Genomic DNA, 21,225 nt, shown 5'->3' with positions numbered 1-21,225 from the left:
TCACAAATCTTCTTGAGAAGAAGACGAAGCATGTTTGCAGTTGCTTCAATGTCTGACTTCAGTGCTTCAGCTGATATATTGTCAGGTCCTGCTGCATTCTCAATCTTGATTTGTTTGATGACCATTCTGATTTCTTCAATCGTTGGTGGACGGCATCCATAGGAAGTTGTGTGTGTGCTGCTTCGATATCCGGTGGATTCAATGGAGCTGATATATTCAGCAGTTCCTCGAAGTATTCTACCCATCAACTCTTCTGTTCTTCAATCTCCGTGATTGTCTTTCCTTCTTTGTCCTTGACTGGTCTCTCCGGTTTGCTATATCTCCCTGCCACTTTCTTCGTTGTATCATATAGCTGGTTGATATTTACTTCTTTTGCCAGTTCTCCCATGTATTTCTGCTTTTCAGCTCCAATGCTCTTCTTCATTTTCTTGTTTGCTTCTGTGTACTCTGCTTGTGCCTTGACTTTCTCTGCTCGTGTTCGACTGTTGTTAATTTCTATTATCTTGTTCTTCCTTTCTTGAATCTTGTCCAGGGTTCCCATAGAGATCCATTGCTTATCGCGATGTTTCTTGGGACCGAGAATCTCCTGACGCGTTGAATTTATTGCTTCTCTAATCTCTTTACTGTTGTCCTCCATAGCAGTTTTGTTTTTTCTGAGTGGATTTGGTAATGATTGGAAGCTGTAGTTGGGAGTTATCTTGAATTCGTTGAGCTTGTCAGTATCTCGAATGAAGACTTCATTGGACGTTTGTAATGCTGTTTGTCCAGTTGTCCAGTGTTTCTTTAGCTTCAGTTTCATCTTGGCCACAACCAGGTGGTGATCTGAAGCTATGTCAGCTCCTCTTCCTCCTGTTCCTCACATCTTCCATTGTCCTTCGGAATTTTTTGTCGATAAAATATGATCTGTCTGGTTCTCTGTGGTGTGGTCCGGCAGGATCCATGTAGCTTTGTGTATGCGTTTGTGTGGAAATATTGTGCCGCCTATAACCACTTTGTTGAATACACATAGATTTTCAAATCTCTCCCCATTTTCATTTCTCTCTCATAGTCCATGTCGTCCAATTATATCTTCATATCTTGTGTTTTCCACTCCGACTTTAGCGCTTAGATCTCCCACCAGGATGGTGAGGTCCTTTCTTCAGCACTTAGCTATGATTGATTGCAGTCTCGAGTAGAGCTGATCTTTAATTTCGTCATTACTATCATTTGTGGGTGCATAACATTGGATAACATTCATTGTGATCCCCTCCTTCTTTGTTTTGAATGGCGCTTTGATGATTGTGGATCCATGAGATTTCCATCCTACAAGTGCATTTCGTGCTTCTCTAGACAACATGAGAGCAACTTCTTGAGTGTGTGGAGCATTTTCCTCTTCGTGACCGGAGTACAGCAGCATCTCTTCTGTACCTAGCCTTTGTTGTCCAGCTTGTGTCTATTGTGTTTCGCTGATTTCGATACTGCCAATTTGTATCTCTTCATTTCCATTGCCATTTGACCGGTCTTCCCGGTCTCCCACATTGTTCGGACGTTCCATGTACCTATAAAGTGTTGCTCTGGTTGCTAGAAGGAGCATCGGCCTCGTGACTTTTCAAATTTTTCAAACGAAGTATGGACATTTCTGTTCCGCTAACAAAGAATTCACAAGGCATGTATGAAGAATTATAATCTCTAACTATTAATTGACAATGTTCTCTTGTGGGAAGTCTGTGTCCAGTTTTCTCCAATGTTGAGACTTCAGTGGGTCATACCACAACGCTAGGATCTGGAGACTTCAAGTTCTTGAATGAAATAATGGACTCTGTGATGTTCGTGTCCACAATAAAGTCATGAAAAGGACCAAGGAATGTCTATAATCTCTTTTAAACATGAACATTACCTTTCAAAATGGTGGATAACGACGGATGTTCATTATGAACACCCGAATTAATGGGATCTAAATAACATGGATTAGTACCACCTTAAGTAAAATGAACAATAGTTTTGTATACTGGCTGAATGCTTCCTATGTTATCGCATTTAAAGCATTTAGCGTTACGAAATGTCCAAGAATTATGAGAATGAAGTTTGCCACAGGATAAACATTTATCAAATTTGCTATCACCTTCGTGGTTTGCTTCGCAATCCTTTATCGAATCACCTTTCGTATTTTCACGAGGATAATAAACACTATTAAACGAACACGTGTTTGGTCGACCCTGAAATTACATTTTATTATGACGACTGGATATCGAGTTCATTCACTGCTTCGTAGTCAATACATGCAGTTCTATCATCTTGAAAGGAACAGTTTGGCATTGTGAACAGCTCTCTTTCCATACATGGTATGGTAATTCCTGTAATTGATCGATCCCTCAGCTGCACATGATGTTGATCAAAATTGTATTTGGTAGCTTGTCTTTGAAATTCAAAAATGAATCCATTAACCTATTGGTCATTCTGACGAATCATCTTATGAAATTTTTCTCCCTCATGACATTCAAAACCAGTTCACTTTATATGGTTTAATAGTAGTTCCTTGAGAGTTGCCTAAGGCAGTGAGATAAGCTTTTCTGGGTATGTCATTGCTTTTATAAACTATAGGCTTTCTTTCTGATGAATTTAGGGAAATGTGCCACAGTTTTATCCCCCTCCTCATCATTCTTGGTCATGCTCCATATCTCAAATCTTTCCAAATAATCCTCAAAATCCTCAGAAGTTGAATGAATTTACAACTGTTTAATCACAGGCTCCATCGCGACGCCATTGTGATAGTTCGAAGTATTTGAATTATAGTATAAACTAGGAATCCCAGATGTAACGCAGTTTAATGACGAAGAACTTTATGAGCACAAACGAAAATATTTTATTTGGGATTCGAAATCAAGCAGTCATCAAGTATAAAGGAATCATCCGTTCATACAAACACCATACCATGTTAATCATATGTTTATCAGACTTGACTGTTTTTATGTAAGCGTATGTGTGTACATTCCTTATCTTGCTCATCACAAAACTTTAATTTATTTTTATCTGATTATAAGTATCGATTCACGCCTGATTGAATGGAATTGTCTCAATCGCCTTCTTCATTGTGCGCCAGTTCGTTTTGCTCCGCTTTACAATCAAAGACCGTGAAAAATATACGCATGCGAAAATCCATTCTCCTGTTTGACTTATTTAATTCTGTTGTTCACTGAGGCGATTTAAATTTATAATTTTATGCGAGAATTGATGACATTGATATTTTAATAACAATCATTCAAGCAATGGAATGAATGTCAGATATATGCTCACAGATAATTCATATCTAGGTCGCGGTCTTAAAGGTTGGTTGTTTGGAAAACCGCCTTTAGTACATTTGAAACGAATATTTCGCTCGTCATCATCCTTTAGAATCCCCTTTACCTGATAAAGTTTCACTAAGTCGTGCTAAGTTCTGTCTCGGCAGCATCAGTTCGGTTGGTGCTACTGTTTCTACATAATTCTCATTGTCCGCGAGGAGAACGAGAGGCTGATTCTTGATAATGAGTCTAGATCTTGCGACGAAATTTTGGAGACACCCATTATATGAAAAAGTGACAATAAATAACAACAAACGGTTAGATTTATAGTTATTAGAGTTTCTGAACAATTTACTCTCTTTTAATACACTTTCGATTTAAATGAACAGCCTCGCCGATTCTAGCTTCGACTTTACTTCCATCATTTGAACTCGTTCCACCTTGTTACCCATAACAGTTCATTGTTCTTTATTACTGTTTTCTATTTTAAGACTTTAACCACATTTTATTCTACTAAAACCAGTTATTATAGTTTTTATCTATTAATTTGCTTTACCTTTGTCCCACCACAAGCCGTTAAGGATTAAGGTTTACATCCAAATGCATTGCTGCTCTCTTGTTTCTCTTTTTTGGCAACGCGTTCTCAGAGCGTCTTATGCCTGAAACAAGATTAAAGAATTAGTCTTCCAAGTTCGTAACTATTATCAAGCGCCCTTTGTTTGCAATTTATGACAACCGTGAAATTCTTAAGTAGTTGCACTGAATTAAAAACTTCTCTGTATTACAAGTCTAACATATGGATGTCGAGTTTGGACCGACTATGTGTTTCCCGAGTACATGACATGTATGTGGTTCCGCTTTTGATGCATGAAATTAACTGTACCCATAGAACGGTGATAAAACATAAACCCGAGGATTAACTCGGTGGTACATCAGCAAGAATGAACCGCCTTTTATCTTCATTGATTTTTCCTATTTAACAACCCTACCTCGGAATCAGCTTATCTGCAATTCAATGTTGTAATTCATTGGCCTTACCTGTAAAAATAGCACTTACATGCTCTGACTGTAATATATGTTATTCGTTTAGTTATCTACTGAAGTTTATTCACCTAAGAGGGTCTTACAGCTTTATAAGTTGATTGAATCATACACTTCTAGACTGCTCTTCAGTGAATAGCAGTCGGAGGATTGAAATGTCAATTAAGCCCTACCCTAGAAAGTCAGTATATAAATGTTACTGTGCCCAATTCCGAAGACATTTGCAAAATTAGTACTCAACCAATACTAAATTAAACCTAATACCACTCTTTCGGATAGCCTTTCCTGCCGAATAACGTCATGAATACCATGATAAAAGAGTCGACAGTGAAAATGCTTTCTGCTGCCTGAGGCCAAGCTGTCAACCACAGATATAGGACTAGCAAAACAATGGCGTCTCCCGAAATTTCTACTTTTCTTTACAATGATAAGTCTGAAGATATCTGTATGGCTATATACAAGGATCGTCTTGACTTGGTTAGTTTTTAAGAAGACGGACATGATGCTTCAGAAGTTACTGTCTGCTCTTTGTGCATTTAGTGCATTGCTGAAATGAAGTAATTAACAGTGTTATAAGGTAATCGAGAAACTGAAAGCAAACTGGTTTGTGAAAGAAAGGAATTTCAAGTGGCTATATTAATTCGTCGCATATTGACAATTGCCGGCTTATATGCAAGTCATGTCATCGAGTCCAATTATTTATAATTATATTCCTCCTGTCAGTACTGGTGTGGGATTTTACTCGGTATTTTTGAGACAGTATAACTCACTGTCCCCTCTTGTACTAAACAGATATCCCAAACACCTATCAGTAATCCACTGTTACGTCTGAGGTCATCAGTCTTTTGTCGCTCAATATAGATCCTATGTTTTTAGTTAATATCAGGTGTTTTGATGTCATTAAGTGAAGCATGTACGCCCTAATCTTCGTCCCCCAATAAATGAGTAGACACTCATCTCCCACTCAGCAGTCACTGTTCGAAAAAGCTATTGCTTGTTTTTATTCTAATAGGCTGCCATTGAGGTAAGGCACACCGCTATACCTTCGAGTAATCAGGTCACGTATATATATACATACGATGGCGAAAAACGCTACATACTTGTAAAAGTCATGTTTTTACATAAATATATGGGCATAGTCAAAAAATATTGTTTTTTTTATTTGTTAGATAGATGTGTAGATGGGGATTAAAAACCGGACCTCTTTGTATATTTTTATCGCCGTAAAAACTTAAAATGCGACCAATAAGCTGCAGAACACGGGAGACGTGTGAAAAAGAATTAAGGTGCGAAAATGTTTCACACACGACAGTCGTTTAGGCGTACTAGTGATTTCGTGATTTCCAAGGGCATGCCGTTTCACACCAGTTATCGGATATCAGCGAGGTTTTCTTGCGATCATTTACTATCGGAGGTTGCATCGTGGTTTCACGGACTATGTCTTTTGGTATGTTCGTGGGAAAACCATTGGAGAAGGAAAAGGCTTCTGTGTAAGCGGCTTCCAGCCGGATTGTTTTGACTTTGTCCTTCGTTCCAACCTAATCGACAGTATATGACTTGGGTGACAATGAAAATCTTCATAGGGTCCATCATAAGCAGCGTGAAGGGACCATTTTAATGGAACACAACGTATATGACATATGTATAATACAGCAGTGCTTGGTGGATGGATATATTAGCTGGTTGTTTTTGGATTGGAATGCGTTTAGGCTAGGAGCGTTTGTATGAGGGCCCACGTAGGATTTGAGATCTATAATCATTGAAGAAATCAAAGGATTTATGAATCCTCTAGGTAATCAAAAAGTTGTATCGTAAACAGGCTTTACTACAGTGCATCCGGGGTCGGCTTTAATTGCATTCTAAATTGGGAGAAATCAGGTGAAAGGGCATTTGTTCGTTGTAATACGGTTTAGGCTGAGAGTACGGCTTTCAAATATCTATGAAGTCGTCATATGGAACGACTAGCTTGTGAGAGGTAGACGATCTTATGGGTTCGTGTGATGATCAAGAGTATAATTCGATCTTGCTTGTAAACTGGCATGCCTCATGTAACAAACTGTTATTTGAAAAAAAATTATTATTACTATTATTATTAATCAGACGTTACTGAGGCATATTCCAATTTTTTAAAAGATTAGAATCATACATGACACGACTAATATGCAAAGTCAAATCTTTAGTGAACTGCAAACTAATCAACTCAGACTACGTACTGGCGACAGCTACAGCGTTGGACATTGCACAAACCCTAAAACACCATTCGCTACCCCTCCCAAAGCCAAAGGCACATCGCATGATGTTAATAGTGCTAAGAACAAGATTGCACATAAAGCAGCTTCATCTATTCATCCTAAGCCCAAACACTCAACTACCCCAAAACCTCAACCCACTTATGCATCTATATTGCCCCAGCATTGCCTTAGTGGCCCCTATAAAAACCACACTAAGTCTAGAAATAATCCTCCAAGGAATTGCTCTAGGAGCTATAGCTGTTCACTCCCCGCAATTCGAAATAATACTAAACCCTCTGTAGAAACCCACAAATACTCCATCACACTTAACCCATAACATGTACCTGTTCACAGCAGTAGAATGCCCGATAATAAACATATAGGACTGACATTACCCATTCATTGTAACGTGAGGCCACACTCGACTAAAATCACATATACACATTACACCAGTAAGACTTATAGTATGAACCTCGCAAGCTCTAGAATCAGTACACGACCATGCACAACACGAACACCTCTCTTGGCAATAATCTCAGGCGATTCCCCATTCCTAACCTGAAACATACAGTCTCATCCACACATAAGGAGACTAAAATTGCCCGCCGCACATAATGAAGCTATAACGTTTGCCTACTTGAGACATCATCCAGTGATTCTGGATACTACCAAAATCAAGCTACCTTATACAACTCCTTGATCCCCCTAATTCGACGTATACACCACTTCATCATTTTTATATCTCTCTCCATCGACAGTGCCGTTATGAGGTCTCTGAATGTCGAGGGCGACAATCCTACTCTTTTGAGATCATCTATATACTCCGACATAATGGAGAGTGACACATCTTTCTCTTCACTGATAACTATCTCTGGTATTAAAAGCTCGTTGAATGAACCTCCTGACCACTCCTCAAATACACTAACTATTCACTCAACCCACTCTACCTATCATTCAAAACATATTTCTTTCGCAAATTACCGTCCGGCTAAATTTCTCTCATTGTCCATATAGACAATTAACCAAACGAACATGAATATGGAGCCGGCACTCCTACTTCTTCGTCTTATGACAAAATAAACAATCTACTACGTTCACATCACACCCTCCTAGTAGACAAATGCTTGCCGTACCTGACGCTAATGTCAATCAATACCCTATCTATTCGAAATAAAGTCGACTCACCTACACCTGTCAATATTAAACAATCCTTCACTTGTTTTGATAACGGAAAGTTGACTGTTCTTCGATGTCACAAACCTGCACCTCTAAATAGCCACCCATGAGCTCTTCTTCTGTGATGGAGTCACTTGGAAAGGTGATGGTTGTCTTCGGCTATTTTTCTATTCATACGGTGAGTAAATACTCCACACGAGGGCGTAGTTTCTATGGGAATTTTTATTTTACCCACCACATTTTAGTACGTTTTTGTTTTTATTCTCATCAGAAGAGGGTTTCGCGAAGACTTTAATAATTTTTAGAAGTTGAATTCAGGAGTCGTTTGGAGCTAGACCATCATGAATAGCCTTGAGCCACTGGACGGTCGTTTCGTCCTAGTGTGGGACTCCTCAGCAGTGCGCGTTCACGATCCGCACCCGATCACGAATGGGGAACGCCGTGCTATTCAGCTCCTGATACTACTAGCCAGGTTAGACCAAATGCCCCGCGACATGTCGATGGCGTTCCAAATATATCTTTGAACCTTTTCGTTCCTGACTTCTAATTTGACTTGGTTAGTATCCTTCGATTATGAAGGTATGAAGTTTAAAGGCTTTGTTGAACTGAACACCTGTGGCATCTTTAAAGTTATATATAAATCTAGATGTTTGAAATGAAATCACTGAAAAAGAAATTTCCATCCCTCGATTTTGTTAGCAATTTAATCTTCAATTCTCATCGTCTTTAATCTGTTCAGTAATTTTATCACCTAATTTTCACTGAACCCGTATTATAATTACTTATCATCAATTTCACAGATAACAAAAGACATTTATATCCATTTTAAATTCCTACTTTTATTTTAACGTAAATGCTTGCATTAATTATTCGATTTAAATTTCTCAAGCGCTGTGTATCTATCTGATTATTATGTTTGTAAATTGACTCACCACCGTCTGATTGGTATCAACTTTTCACTCATTTGTAAAACATCTATATTAGTCCACAGTCCTGATAAAAAACTAATTGAAAAGAAATATTTTGTCACTCAACTTGTCTTTTAATTTGCGTAAACTACGCTTACCCAATAAACGAGTAGAAAAATAACTGGAACTACAGGGTACGGCACACTCATTGATTAATTTGCTGGCTAAGCGCGTAAACAAGTATTTGTAAAATTTACACGAGTTACATTTATCTCCAAGCTGGAAGCAGTGAATAGCTAGTATTATTCACAATGACTCTAAGCATTTCAAAATTAGATAAAACACTCAACAAAACCTAAAAAGTTAGCTAACTGAAGGTCAGAATTGGTGTTTTATTACGTGAATAGTAGGAGCGCCTGACTCAAATAAACTGGTTTGGCCTGTTTTGTGCTAATGTTTTATGGGAAGTAGTATTAGTTGTATCTCAGAGATAGATATGGCTAATAAACTCTTGCCTGCTGCCGTCGTAGCTTCGCGCTCAAAACATTCTGCTACAGTGAGTTGTCTTGCCATATGTTATCGATTCATCGCTAAATATAACAAACTCACGTAATAAGATTCTTTTTGCAGTTGATGAGGAAAATCCACAGTTTACTCATCTTTTTTCAAATATTCTATTCGGGGGGCTAGAAAATTGTCTGTATATGGCCTAGGTTAAACTATTTCGTTTTTGTTTCAACCAATGATTCGATGATAAGGGTTTCTGTAACACCATGCGACGGCTTATGAATGATTCTTAATTGACCTTGAGAAATGTTAGACAATCAGAAGACAATTAGTATGACGTAAAAACATATTATACAACACCAAAGAATTAGTGGGTACGCTTCTTTTACATGGCCCAAAACTTGTCAAGGTTAGAAAGAGCTTTAAAGGTTTGAAAATCGTAATTCATAAGGTAGACGAACTCATCCATATGGCTCCATAATACTCGTCCTCTTGAGCCATGATAAAGTCACAAAAGCTCTCAGCCTCGACTACATAGCTTCAATATTGTTTGTATGTTCTCCGGTTATGTAAGTTTGTCAATTTTATTACGCATATATCTCTACAGCACTCATACCTCCATACAGCCGAAGCTTCAGTGGCATCTGCAAATATTGCAGCCAATAATACTGGTGCTTTTATTATACAATTCACAGCAATTATCAAAATTTGACTTAGTCTCAATCTGGATCGAGCAAAAAGGTCTCTATTTTAGCAATCTTCTTCCTCTAACATATATTACATCGAAAGATAACATCATCAGGGTGGTCTGCACAAGGTCTACAAGTCAATTGATTGCCGTGATTGCAAATAAAGGAACTTCTTATTAGTCCCATTCACTGTAGCCGCTTGTAGTCACGTTTTCTCTAAAATCCTATATGAACCGGTTGTACATGATCATCAGGTACAAAAATTGTCGCTATGACCTTGAAGTCCCTCGCCCACTATGCCTTTCCTCCTCAATCCATATTTTGATTACAAAATTGTGTAGTAAGCGGTCTTACAGTACACTTCTTGATCGGAATCCATACACCTTGTAGTTTAATTAATGCTTTTTAATGGACGTGAATCGCACTAACCTCAGACTCGCGTAAGACACTGCAGCTCTGCAAGTAAGGAAATTAGTGAGTTCAAATAGTTCACCCCTAACTATTACGTCGATCTATACCATTTTAGAACAATTTTCCACAACTATGAGGTGGTAGATAAAGTAATACAATACGACAAGATGTGTTCAGAGGCGATTTAATGTATACAGAATAGTTTTTTGAATGATGGGTGCTCATGATCTACCATAGCTCGAAAGATTTTGCTTCAGATACACCTTAGGAGGCCGTACGCTTTTTAGTAGTTGACTTCAGTCAGCTTCAAGGTTTTATAAAATGTAATATTTATTTAATGATAAAAACTGAAGAAACTATTGTACTGCGTAAGCAACAAATAATTAAGTCTTTCGGGTACAGTGAGAGAATGGTAGCAAAATATAACTGCTCTACAAAGTTTCTCGTCACATATGATCTCTTCCTTATTGTGAATGCATCGAATTCCACCTATCATACTTACTAACTTATTTATTTTTCAGTTGATTTTCTTACATGGATTGGGTGACACAGGGTAAGTTTTCCTTATTTGAAAGGGTTGACTCGATAAGGCATGGTTGGTCGGATGCTTTGAAGGAATATGTTCCGGACTACTTCAAGATTATATGTCCTCATGCGTAAGTTCATAATGTTTGAGTTGTATATTTCGCACAGGAATTCAATACCAGTTACACTTAATGGAGGGATGTGCATGCCAGCATGGTTTGTTGTAAATTTTTTTTTTGATTATTCGATGACAAGGTACGACATATATGCTTTAAGTGAAAACGCCAAACAGGATGAAGCAGGAATAAAAGAGGCATCGCTTGAATGTACATTCCATTTATTTTTGCCCTTATTATATTTTAAATAAAGTAGGAAAATTCGTTGATGCAGAAATAAAAGCCGGAGTCCCCATCGGGAATATAGTTATCGGAGGTTTTTCGCAAGGTGGTTCAGTGGCCCTTTATAATGCACTAACGAGCACTTTACAGTATGGTGGGGTTGTTGCTTTCAGTTGTTGGCTTCCACTCCATACAAAATTTATGTCCTCACCCACAGTATGCTTTTCTTTTTACAAATTATTATTCCTTAGCTCTTGACTATGCCCAAGGATGTACCAGTTTTCCAGTGTCATGGATTGGAGGATTATACAATTCCCTTTGCCATGGGAAAGCTAACTCATGAGCTTTTAAAAACTTTCCAGTTATCCAAATGTGAACTCAACTGTTATCCTCAATTATCTCACTCATCATGTGAAAAGGTAAACTGGTAGTAGTGACTATTTTTACCGAATTGCATTTCAGGAAATGGGAGATCTCCGAACGTTCTTGTCAAAAAACATACCTGGTACACAGTAAATTTGTGTGTTATAGGTGTTACTCATTCGTCGTTGCCTAAACTTTCTGAAGAATGAGTTTCAGTTCTGACTTTTCCTCCTTCACTTCCAGTGTACTATTCCCTGGCACATGTTCGAAATGTGTTTTATGACCCCATAACATGGGTTTTTCATACTGTTAATGTTTACAGCTCTGCTAAGAAGTACCGTAACTAGGACTCATTTATGGATTCTACATTTCTCGGTTGTATTACATACCTCCTTTAATTCAGTAAAATATAACTTTTAATGCTAAGCTTTTTTCGTAGTTTTAGTAGCTATTTTTAATTTTCATGTCTACGAGTCCAGTATTTTTTTGATCCCAACAATATGTTGTTCTATAGGTTTGTAATATAAATTCGTACCTTGTGATCCAGTCATGTTGTGCATTTTTGAGCTGGTCATGTTTTGAATATAGTGTGTCCGACATTGGTAGTAGGTTTCTCTCATACGACGTACATCTGATGTGTCACGATTTCATTTATCTTATTTGAAAGTCCGAATTCTCTCCACAGAGGGGAAAGGCAGGAGCCAGGTTTCGAGCATTGAAATCGTAAACAGAAACTGAGATTTTACTCAAGTGAATCAAGAAGTTCTGATTGTGTTTGCTGATATATATGTAGTAAGTTTATTATAGATATATAATGACCCGCTTGCCGTAAGTTATTGACTTTTAGCATTGATTCCTTATCATGTTTTTCCAACAAATGGCTTCAAAGTGATTCCTGAAAGTAACTTCAAACTTTGAGCTGTTCCAACTGTCATAAAGACAGAAATAATAAGTTACCCACTTAGTTTTTTAATTTCGGTTATATTTCAAACTTTGTTTCTCTTACAGTTCTGTGGATAAATTTTTCATTAGCGCAAAAGGTATGTTTCATGTGTCCAGGAATAATAAGCCATTTTGTGTCATTAGTGTACTAAGCTCTGAAGCTAAGAATACTCTATTAAATTTAAAATAAAAGTTTTCTACAGTACTATGACTGTACATTCATTAAAGTTTGATACACAGTGATGATTAAAAAGGATAATTTTTTGATATTTACGATGCATTCAGTGACCAACTCTGTCATTAACTTCATAACCCCTAATCTTACGAACACCTCCAGTATTTTTCAATCCATAGCCATTGTGGTTATAATTAGCGACTAATTAGCAGCAGGTTAAACAACAGAAGTTATCATTCTAGCTAGTTATAGGTAAAAGTCCATGTTCATAAAAATTTCCGATATGACCACTTTGAAGTATTTAATTTCCGAGCTCTGATTTGTTAGCAAATCGTTATGAGGAATTTCCAATACAAATTACTGACCAATGACAGATTTCATTACTAGGTTCTAAGGGACTTGTATCACATTACATCTATTAATGTAACAAAAACAGTCAGTCACACCGTAGAACCTGTACGCATGTACATCGGTTCAATTTACTATACTCCATTAACACAAAGAGACGAAGTTGTCAGACCAAATCCCAGAATAGTAGAGGTAGTAACAGTATCAATGCTAATAGGAAAGACTAGGTATCAAAGATACGACTCAGATAAGATATTAATTAGTGAAACTAAAACACGGGAAAATATTATAAGGAATTTAGTCCCAGGATTTGGAAGACAAAGAATGGACGCACCTGCGCCATTGCAAACGATTTTGAGCCATGTGATGCAGAGTATCTAACCATCAGTTACGATAATAATCCGGACACCAACAAGGTAGTTTGTACCCATTAACATGTCAGTTGTCAGTCACTTCATGTACTGATCCCATGTTCTGATTTTGCCATTCTTAGCTTTCTTCCAGTCTACCTCTGCGCCAAAAAACACCACCTATCGAGGTAGGCGTTGGTTGGGCTCAGGTAACATATGTCCCAACCATTACAGTTGATGAACATTTACTACCTCATCAATCGGTTTTCCGTAATTGCTCATTGCTCCATTCCTAACCCAGACATTGCTCACCCCGTAGTCCCAAAATAAACGAGCGGTGCTTCGTGGACACCTATGATCGAATACTAGTAACCTACCAGTATTCTCTACTAATGGCCATGTTTCACATCCTTAAAGTAAGACAGAGCAAAATGCTGCACAGTTAACTCGTCATTTCATTGAAAGGCATATTGCCTGCACCACAAGTGACTCAAGTTTGTAAAAGACAGTCGAGCCTACCGAATCCGTGTTGAGATTTCATCAGACACTAGACCATCAATCAGTACTAATGAGACTCTCAGGATAAGAAAAGCGGTTGGTATGTTCAATTACTTCACTCCCTATCATTAATTCATGCGATGATGCAAGCCAATTCTGAAATAACACCTTACATCTGGAGGGAGAGGACCGCGTCTCAAACATGCTTGCATTGTTGCTTAAGGTGATGAGAAGACTGCATTTTGTCAGCATCTTCAAACAGAACTATATCATCTAAGTCAATAATTAGGTGTCCTGGTAGAAAATCAGTCCCTGAAAATTCAGACGATAAAAGTGTTGTCTCCAAAATCATGTCTATGAAAAAATTAAATTAAAATGGAGAACGCGGACAACCCTGAGGCACATTACTTGATGTAGCTAATTTCGACAACAGTTAGCCATAAATTCTGACTCAACCATTAGTGTTCGAGTAGAGAGCCTGTACATGGTTGATATGCTTCTTCGGTACGTCTTCCAATGATACTGCCTGAGAACCCCTTGACTGACCAACGGAATAAAATGCTATCTTAAGGTCAAGTAATACAACTATAGTCGGATGATGAGAAGTATGTCTATATTCCAGAATCTGCTAAAGGATAAATATTTAATCTATACATCCCCGTCCAAGTCTAAAACGGGCCTGCTTTCCTCGGGTTCGCTCTTTATGAGCTCTAGTTAGATATGGGAGTATTATTGAGGTTAATATTTCAGACACTATATTAGTCAAACCGATTCCTCTGTAATTGTCACAAGAGGATTTTTATCGTTTGTTGTTAACTGAGGCGACCAGAGATCGAGACCAGTCAGATAGGATCACGTCCAGTTCTCAGATTTTAGCTGAGATTTCAGTTAATTTAACTGCTAAAACTTGATCACTGTCTTTAAAAATTCCATGGATTAGTCCATCAGACACTGCTTCCCTCTCTCGCTTTAGTTAACTTACAGCCTTTTCAACCTAAGAATTAAAGGACTTACATCAGTACACCACTCAGGTTGCTCGGAGATAGTGAGAAACTGAAGTGTGTCTGAAGACTGATTGATCTATTTTCTAAAGTGTTCTGCTAATCGGTTCAATCTCCTGCAGTGAGAGTGAATAAAAGTTTAATCTTTTTCCGAGATAGTTTCATTGATGGCCGAATTTCTAACACCCGTTTCCTTGATAAGTCTGAACAGTTGTCTACTGTTACCTATGGCTACTGTCTTTTCCATCTCTTCTGCTTTCTCTGGCCATCACTGATCACGATCACTACATAGGATTCTTATCAGGCTACGTTTAACCTGCCTTTGCTCCTCACAGTGTTCGGACCCAGATGGGATAAGTTTCCGAACATCTATCTGTTCTGTAGACGCCGCCGAAATTCACTGATTTTCCCTAACCTTTTAGTTCGAGTCACTGGTAGATATTATTGCTATTTCCACAGCTTATTGGACATCATACCAAGCTACTTCGGGGTGGGTATCACTTTCATTGTTGACTAACTCCTCTGGTTGTTCCTGATATATATTCCCAACTTTGTCGTCATTGGATTGTCGTCATGGATTCTCTTGCTGTAGCTTTCCCATGTCTAGTGAGACGCAGATAAATACGTGCTCTAACTAGAGCATAATCCGAGTCTAAACATATGCTACAGAATGAGTGACTGTCTTCAACTGAGCCCATCCAACGGTGTGCAGTGGTGATGTGATCTATTCGAGTCCATCGATGAGTCTATTGCGGAGGTCGCTGTTATATCCTAGTGAAGACTTAAGTACGGGTAATTTCCGAGACCTACTAGTGGACTATTATTCTATATATATTCGAGTTATTACTGTGTTTGAATAATTGTAAGCACGTATTTCTATGACGTTCAGCTCTATTTGACTTCCTTCTGTTTATATGTAAACTTGTGTTTAGTTAAACAAGCTATTTGTTCTCTAAAGAAGAAACCAACCTTATTGTGGTAGAAACTCTATTTAGACATTACAGATAAATCATCCTAACTTAAAACTGTAATATGTTTCGATTAGGAGAATTAAAACCTTTTTTTTATGACACATTTGGAGGCAAACATTCAGAAATGAAAAGATCTTCAGGGTTGACTGAAATTCACTCATATATATATATATATATATATATATATATATATATATATCTGGATTTATAAATTATTAGATTCCACCTTTTAATTCCGTTTATATAGACTTGTACTGTTTATTGGGTACACGATTTATGTGTATTCATTAGTGATCTAATGAATCCATGTTTCAGGGAGATCTTTATGCTTTTCAAGGCCAAGAAAATGATCTAGTTTTGTATTGAATTCCATTGAACGTTTGGAGGCCGAAATAAATTGAATTGGCATAGATTTAGCCAACCATGGTATTAGATGACAAGCATTCATATAATTAGCCAACTTTTGTTGATTTTTCTTCTGTTCATTTATCGGAAATCGTGGATTATAAGCTGTTGTTGGGAAAAAAAACAATGAAATGAAATTCAGCACACTACTAAATAGATAAATACCTACAGCTATTAAAGTGTTAACTATTTCTGTATTTCTTGATCTGTTAAAAGTTTTATCTATAAGGTTGTATACCTAGTCGTAGTAATTAAATGATTGAATGAGTAGTTGTATCACTTCGTTCTCAGCTCTACTTTCATGCATTGTATAACATCGGAATCAAATCAATAGAACGTTGTTCATCCAGCAGATTCCTCTCTTATCTTCACTACAAGGAAAGTCTTAGAATTGTGTCAAGGAGCTGAGGTTTCTTCTTTCAGATGGGTTAAAATAGCCTAGTTTCATTGTCGAAAGTTCTGGAAGCTGCGTGACATGTACTTTCTGGGTTTGTAATGCTAATAACTCATTCTCACCTTGATTAATATACTTCTCAAATTATATATTCGATCAGAGATATACTTTAGTATTAGTCTATCATATGTGAATGCAGCGTTTCAGAAAACTTATTTCCTTACAACTTTTCATTTTTCATTACTTTTCAATGGGAAGCTGTCAATTAATACCTGGTTATTCTGATTAGTTAAATTTTCTAATATCGCATCAATATTTGGTAAGGTATATGGAGGAATTATTTTACTGGCCATATTACCACTCAGTTCTTCGTGTTAATATGAAGTTATTTTAATCAACTTTTTTCTATCCTTATCTATGACTTTTAAGTCAGTGACTTGGTCGTACAGGTTTTCAAACTGCGTTTATGTATCAATCTCTTGTTGACACTGTTATTCTGAATCAGATTTAAATCCACGACACGGTGTTTCATTATAAACTTTGTTTTGCTTTATGTTTGACAGACATATGTTTCTCAACAGATTGAAGAAACTGTAGAGAATGATTGTAACCAAATAATTTTTCTCTAATATAATCTCATTAATACTCACGAAGCAATTTGATTTTGTTATTAATTATTATCGTCAATCATGTAGTCATTTATAGTTATTATTATTTTCGGCTCTATTTCAAAAATTCTTTTTAAATCCACTAACTAAAGTGTGTCAGACATTGGTGCCCCCAAATGCCCTGGTACGGCCGAGAGTGGGGATAGTCCGCTCTCCCTCTCGAAATGCTCTCACATGGACACGCGTATAAAGCCTCTGCCAGGGAAGTCCTACTCACTGCCTTCTCGCGGCGGGGTTGTTGTTTACGAAATTGAGAGGACGAAAAGCGAATGTCCGGCGCTTCAACCGGGTTGGTGGACATGAAAAGTCCACCTAGGGGAGTTGGAAAACCCTGATTCCAAACCAATGGTGCACATGGGCTCCAGTATCCTGAGGGAACATATGGCGTATGAACCAATCGTTGGTCACCGGCTACCATGTGACTGCATCTCCTTACGATGCTCCACTGCCTTGTGGATCAGACCTTTAGGTCGAAGGCTCCGGTTGTGGCCTTCTAAGAAAACCACATGCTTCAGTTTGGGCACCTGGGCGGTATCACAGCCTTCATACAAATCGAGTGAGATTTGTGCAGCGCATATGTATCTGGTGCTTCCTTGTACCAATATTTGTGTTTAAATAAATAAAATAAAATAGTCAGACATTGGTCCCTAATTATATTAATTCTTGTAATTGTAGGCTATTTTGACGTGATGAGAAACTTTGAAATGTAATGAATTTATTTTATTGTGGAAAAACCGTTTTTGTTAATGGAGTTGTGTCTAAGTTTTAAACTTCGTGATATTGTGCATTCTTAGTCTAAAGATATGCACCTTTGCTGAGAACATATCCTCATTAAATCTGATGATTTTTAGTTTTGATAAGTATTACTACTAACAAAATGAACTCTTCCAATTGATCAGTTTCTGGCATGTATTACAATGCAATATTCACTAATATTTTATTGTTTACCTTTTAAATGTAATCCCATATAAATCAATGCTGATCGTTTAATTGTAATGAATGGAAACTTTGGCCTTTCTTGACCAATAGCAGATAATGCCCTACGAAGGGCTACAGCTAATGTTTGTTCAAGAAAACCAGGCAATGGTAATGATTTCACTGTTATGGGGTTGGCGACTGGTGGCAACTTGTGTGGTAGTTGTAGATTAGCAAAAAGAATAGGTTTTCTGTATAAATAAACATGAAAAAAGAATATTTCCAATGATATTCTGTAGCATGAAAAAATTTTTAGTCTTTGAGATAATTGGTGTCAGTAGATGAGCATAACTTTTTACTACCAAAGGGATATCGAATACTGACTGGTAATTAAGACGATACACTTAAACCTATAACAGATTCCTCATTCAACATGAACACCTACCGTTTGATCGATTTTGTTTGTTTCCCAAATTAAATAAACAAATACAGTATGAAAAACAGTTATATAGAGTAGTGTTTATATAATTAAAAGTTAATCCTAAACAGAAGTAGAATGTGTTCTATGGAACGCACTTACAAGTAGTAGGCTACTCGTGTAACTTATATAATGTTGTAAAGGTAAATAATTTTAAAGACCAAAACTTTTAAACTAAAAAAGCCCGACGAGTTGAACAACATTAATCAAATTTCTGTTAATTACAATTATAGTGAACAGAACACTAGTGGGGTACATCGGATGAATTTGACACGCAAATTACAGACTATCTCACTAAAATCTGACAACCATACAGTAAACAGTTAATTTGCAAACTGTCAATCGATTGTCTCAATCTTGACTATTCCTTCTGCAAATATCAGTCCATAGTCTCCGTTTATTGTTGTTCATGCATTTTCATACCAATTGCGTTTCGTTTCTGTTCTTTCCTTATCGATCCCCTAGTGAAATACATTCTATGCCTGACCATCACCATATACCGCTTATGTGGATATAATTAACCCACATCACACTGTCAAGTGTGATAAAAACAAAAATTATTTGTAAATTCACGGTAGACTTGTTTGAAATCGGTCACAATAGTGCGTTCACATTGATTATTTGTCTTTAGATTTTGAGCTTAGTACCACTCCATATTTGGGATTCGTTGATCTTACTCAGCCAGTCCTTTACAATTATGCTTCTTACATTTAGTCTAAACTTGAACTGACACTTCTATTATTCACCCCTCTGTTCATGCTAGGAAGTGTTTAGCTCATCTTATTAGATGGTAGTTCTGACGTACAAAGAGGTCAATGATAACTTTTTTTTTCAGCTCATATTTCCCCACTAACCTTTGTTGATTGATTGTTCTCTCTTTTAGCTTGCTGATTTTTGTTACCGTATGGTCATAATTGTCAATATATGAAAGTTGTTCTACTGCGATCCTAACTACAAGTATTAATCTTTTCACTAAGTTCTTGACTTCTATTGCTTGGCGTGCTATGTATTAGTCATCCAGTCTGTCTGGTTCACGTACATCCTGTCTCGTATCTGAAGAATTCGCCAATTGTTTGTAATTCGGAATCACCGCAGGCTATTTGAAATATAACCATTTCTCATTTCCTTAACTGTTACATTCACTGAATTGATTTGAGGTGTATTAAAATGAATTGACGCAAATTCGTTTTAGATCCTTCTTTGTCTTTAACTAACTGACTATGTTTTCAGCAATTTTAATTATGTAGCATCAATAAATATCTCACTGATTGATTTTCTCTCCAATGGTCTATCAAATAGTAAAACTTCATAACAACATTGAGAAGCTAAGTTTTATGAGTGTACCGCTAAACTGTAAAATATCTAACTTCAGACAATCAAGAGATGTCTGTTTTAAAAAATAGTTTTAATTTTAAACCAATTTCGATGTTACTTTTTTAAGATTATCTATTTGAATGATATTTATGTAGACTTTATTTTATTTACATTTATGAAAGTTTCGTTTGAATGTTTTTTCCTTTCATGAAAAGAAACAATTCCTGGGCTTGTTTTCTTATTTATTAATTCTTGTTACTCACTGATGTTTTAAATGGTTGAATTTTCACCGGACTCATGCTCTAATCAGTCAGTTCAAAACCTAGCAAAATTTGATTGTTTATGCGTAAATGATGTGCTTCAATGGATCATGGTTTAAACTGAGTATCATTAACCAGGATTTTTCACAGTCTTCTATAAGCCACTAAAGCTATACTAAAGTGACTATCTGTACGCTATGACTTAACTATTAATCTTATTTTTGATGCAGAGTAAGCAATATCGAGGTTAGACATAGAGTACTAGGTGAATAGAAAAGTCGATTGATGAGGTAGTAAATGTTCATCAACTGTAATGGTTGGGACATATGTTACCTGAGCCCAACCAACGCCTACCTCGATGGGTGATGTTTTTTTGGCGCAGAGGTAGACTGGAAGAAAGCTAGGAGTGGTCAAATCAGAATATGGAGTCAGTACATGAAGTGACTGACAACTGACATGTTAATGGGTACAAACTACCTTGTTGGTGTCCGGATTATTATCGTAACTGATGGTTAGATACTCTGCATCACATGGCTCAAAATCGTTTGCAATAGCACACGTGCATCCACTCCATATCCTTTTATTCAAACAATACCCGACAGAATTAGTAACTAAATCATTCTATAGCGTATTCAGTAGTTATTAGTCCAATTTTCCATCAATCTGATATGCTTGATGCTATGACGAGTTCACCTTACTCGGTAAACGGAAAGAAGGTCAATGACACAGTGACATGATAAGCTATTCTAATCCGTTGTCCTCGGCCCTGCTAACTACATCACGATGTCTCGATGAGGCGTAGAAAATGTATTCTACAAGCACCCAGAAAAGACGTGGTCACTAAGCACGCAAATCAAGCTTATTTGTACAATGACAGAAACTCCCTTGGGGAGAGCCACAAAATAGCGTACTAAAAGGATCGTCAACCAATGACAGTCAAGGAATTCCGAGTGAGAAATGTAAGCTGTAGGTCAACTAAACGTCTCTTAGAGCGAAAACATAAAATTCAAATCTTCAGAATAAAATTACAAAATTAGGATCTTTTCCAAGTAAGTTC

At 37.1% G+C, this 21,225-nt stretch overlaps 1 protein-coding gene across 3 annotated transcripts; it reads left to right on the top strand.

The window, feature by feature from the left end:
- Positions 1-9,028: 9,028 nt before the first annotated feature.
- Smp_025160.1 (putative acyl-protein thioesterase 1,2 (lysophospholipase I,II)) lies at positions 9,029-20,139 on the top strand (the record flags this gene model as incomplete). 3 transcript variants are annotated; one of them, XM_018789540.1, is made up of 9 exons in its annotated part: positions 9,077-9,172; positions 10,745-10,776; positions 10,814-10,879; positions 10,917-10,964; positions 11,004-11,074; positions 11,118-11,302; positions 11,338-11,505; positions 11,549-11,591; positions 19,478-20,139. In XM_018789540.1, the coding sequence occupies 9 exons, from the start codon at positions 9,077-9,079 to the stop codon at positions 19,483-19,485; spliced, it is 717 nt and encodes a 238-aa protein (XP_018654974.1). In that variant the 3' UTR covers positions 19,486-20,139. The 3 variants fall into 3 exon arrangements, with proteins under 3 accessions (XP_018654976.1, XP_018654974.1, XP_018654975.1); XM_018789543.1 differs by having other exon boundaries at positions 9,029-9,172; positions 11,338-12,241; XM_018789542.1 differs by lacking the exon at positions 19,478-20,139 and having other exon boundaries at positions 11,549-11,873.
- Between the last annotated feature and the right edge of the window lie 1,086 nt (positions 20,140-21,225).

Source organism: Schistosoma mansoni, chromosome W, assembly GCF_000237925.1.
Source record: "Schistosoma mansoni strain Puerto Rico chromosome W, complete genome".
In the NCBI taxonomy this organism is placed as follows: domain Eukaryota; kingdom Metazoa; phylum Platyhelminthes; class Trematoda; order Strigeidida; family Schistosomatidae; genus Schistosoma; species Schistosoma mansoni.
The sequence above is the reverse complement of the archived record's forward strand: the minus strand, read 5'-3'. Positions and strand labels throughout refer to the sequence as shown.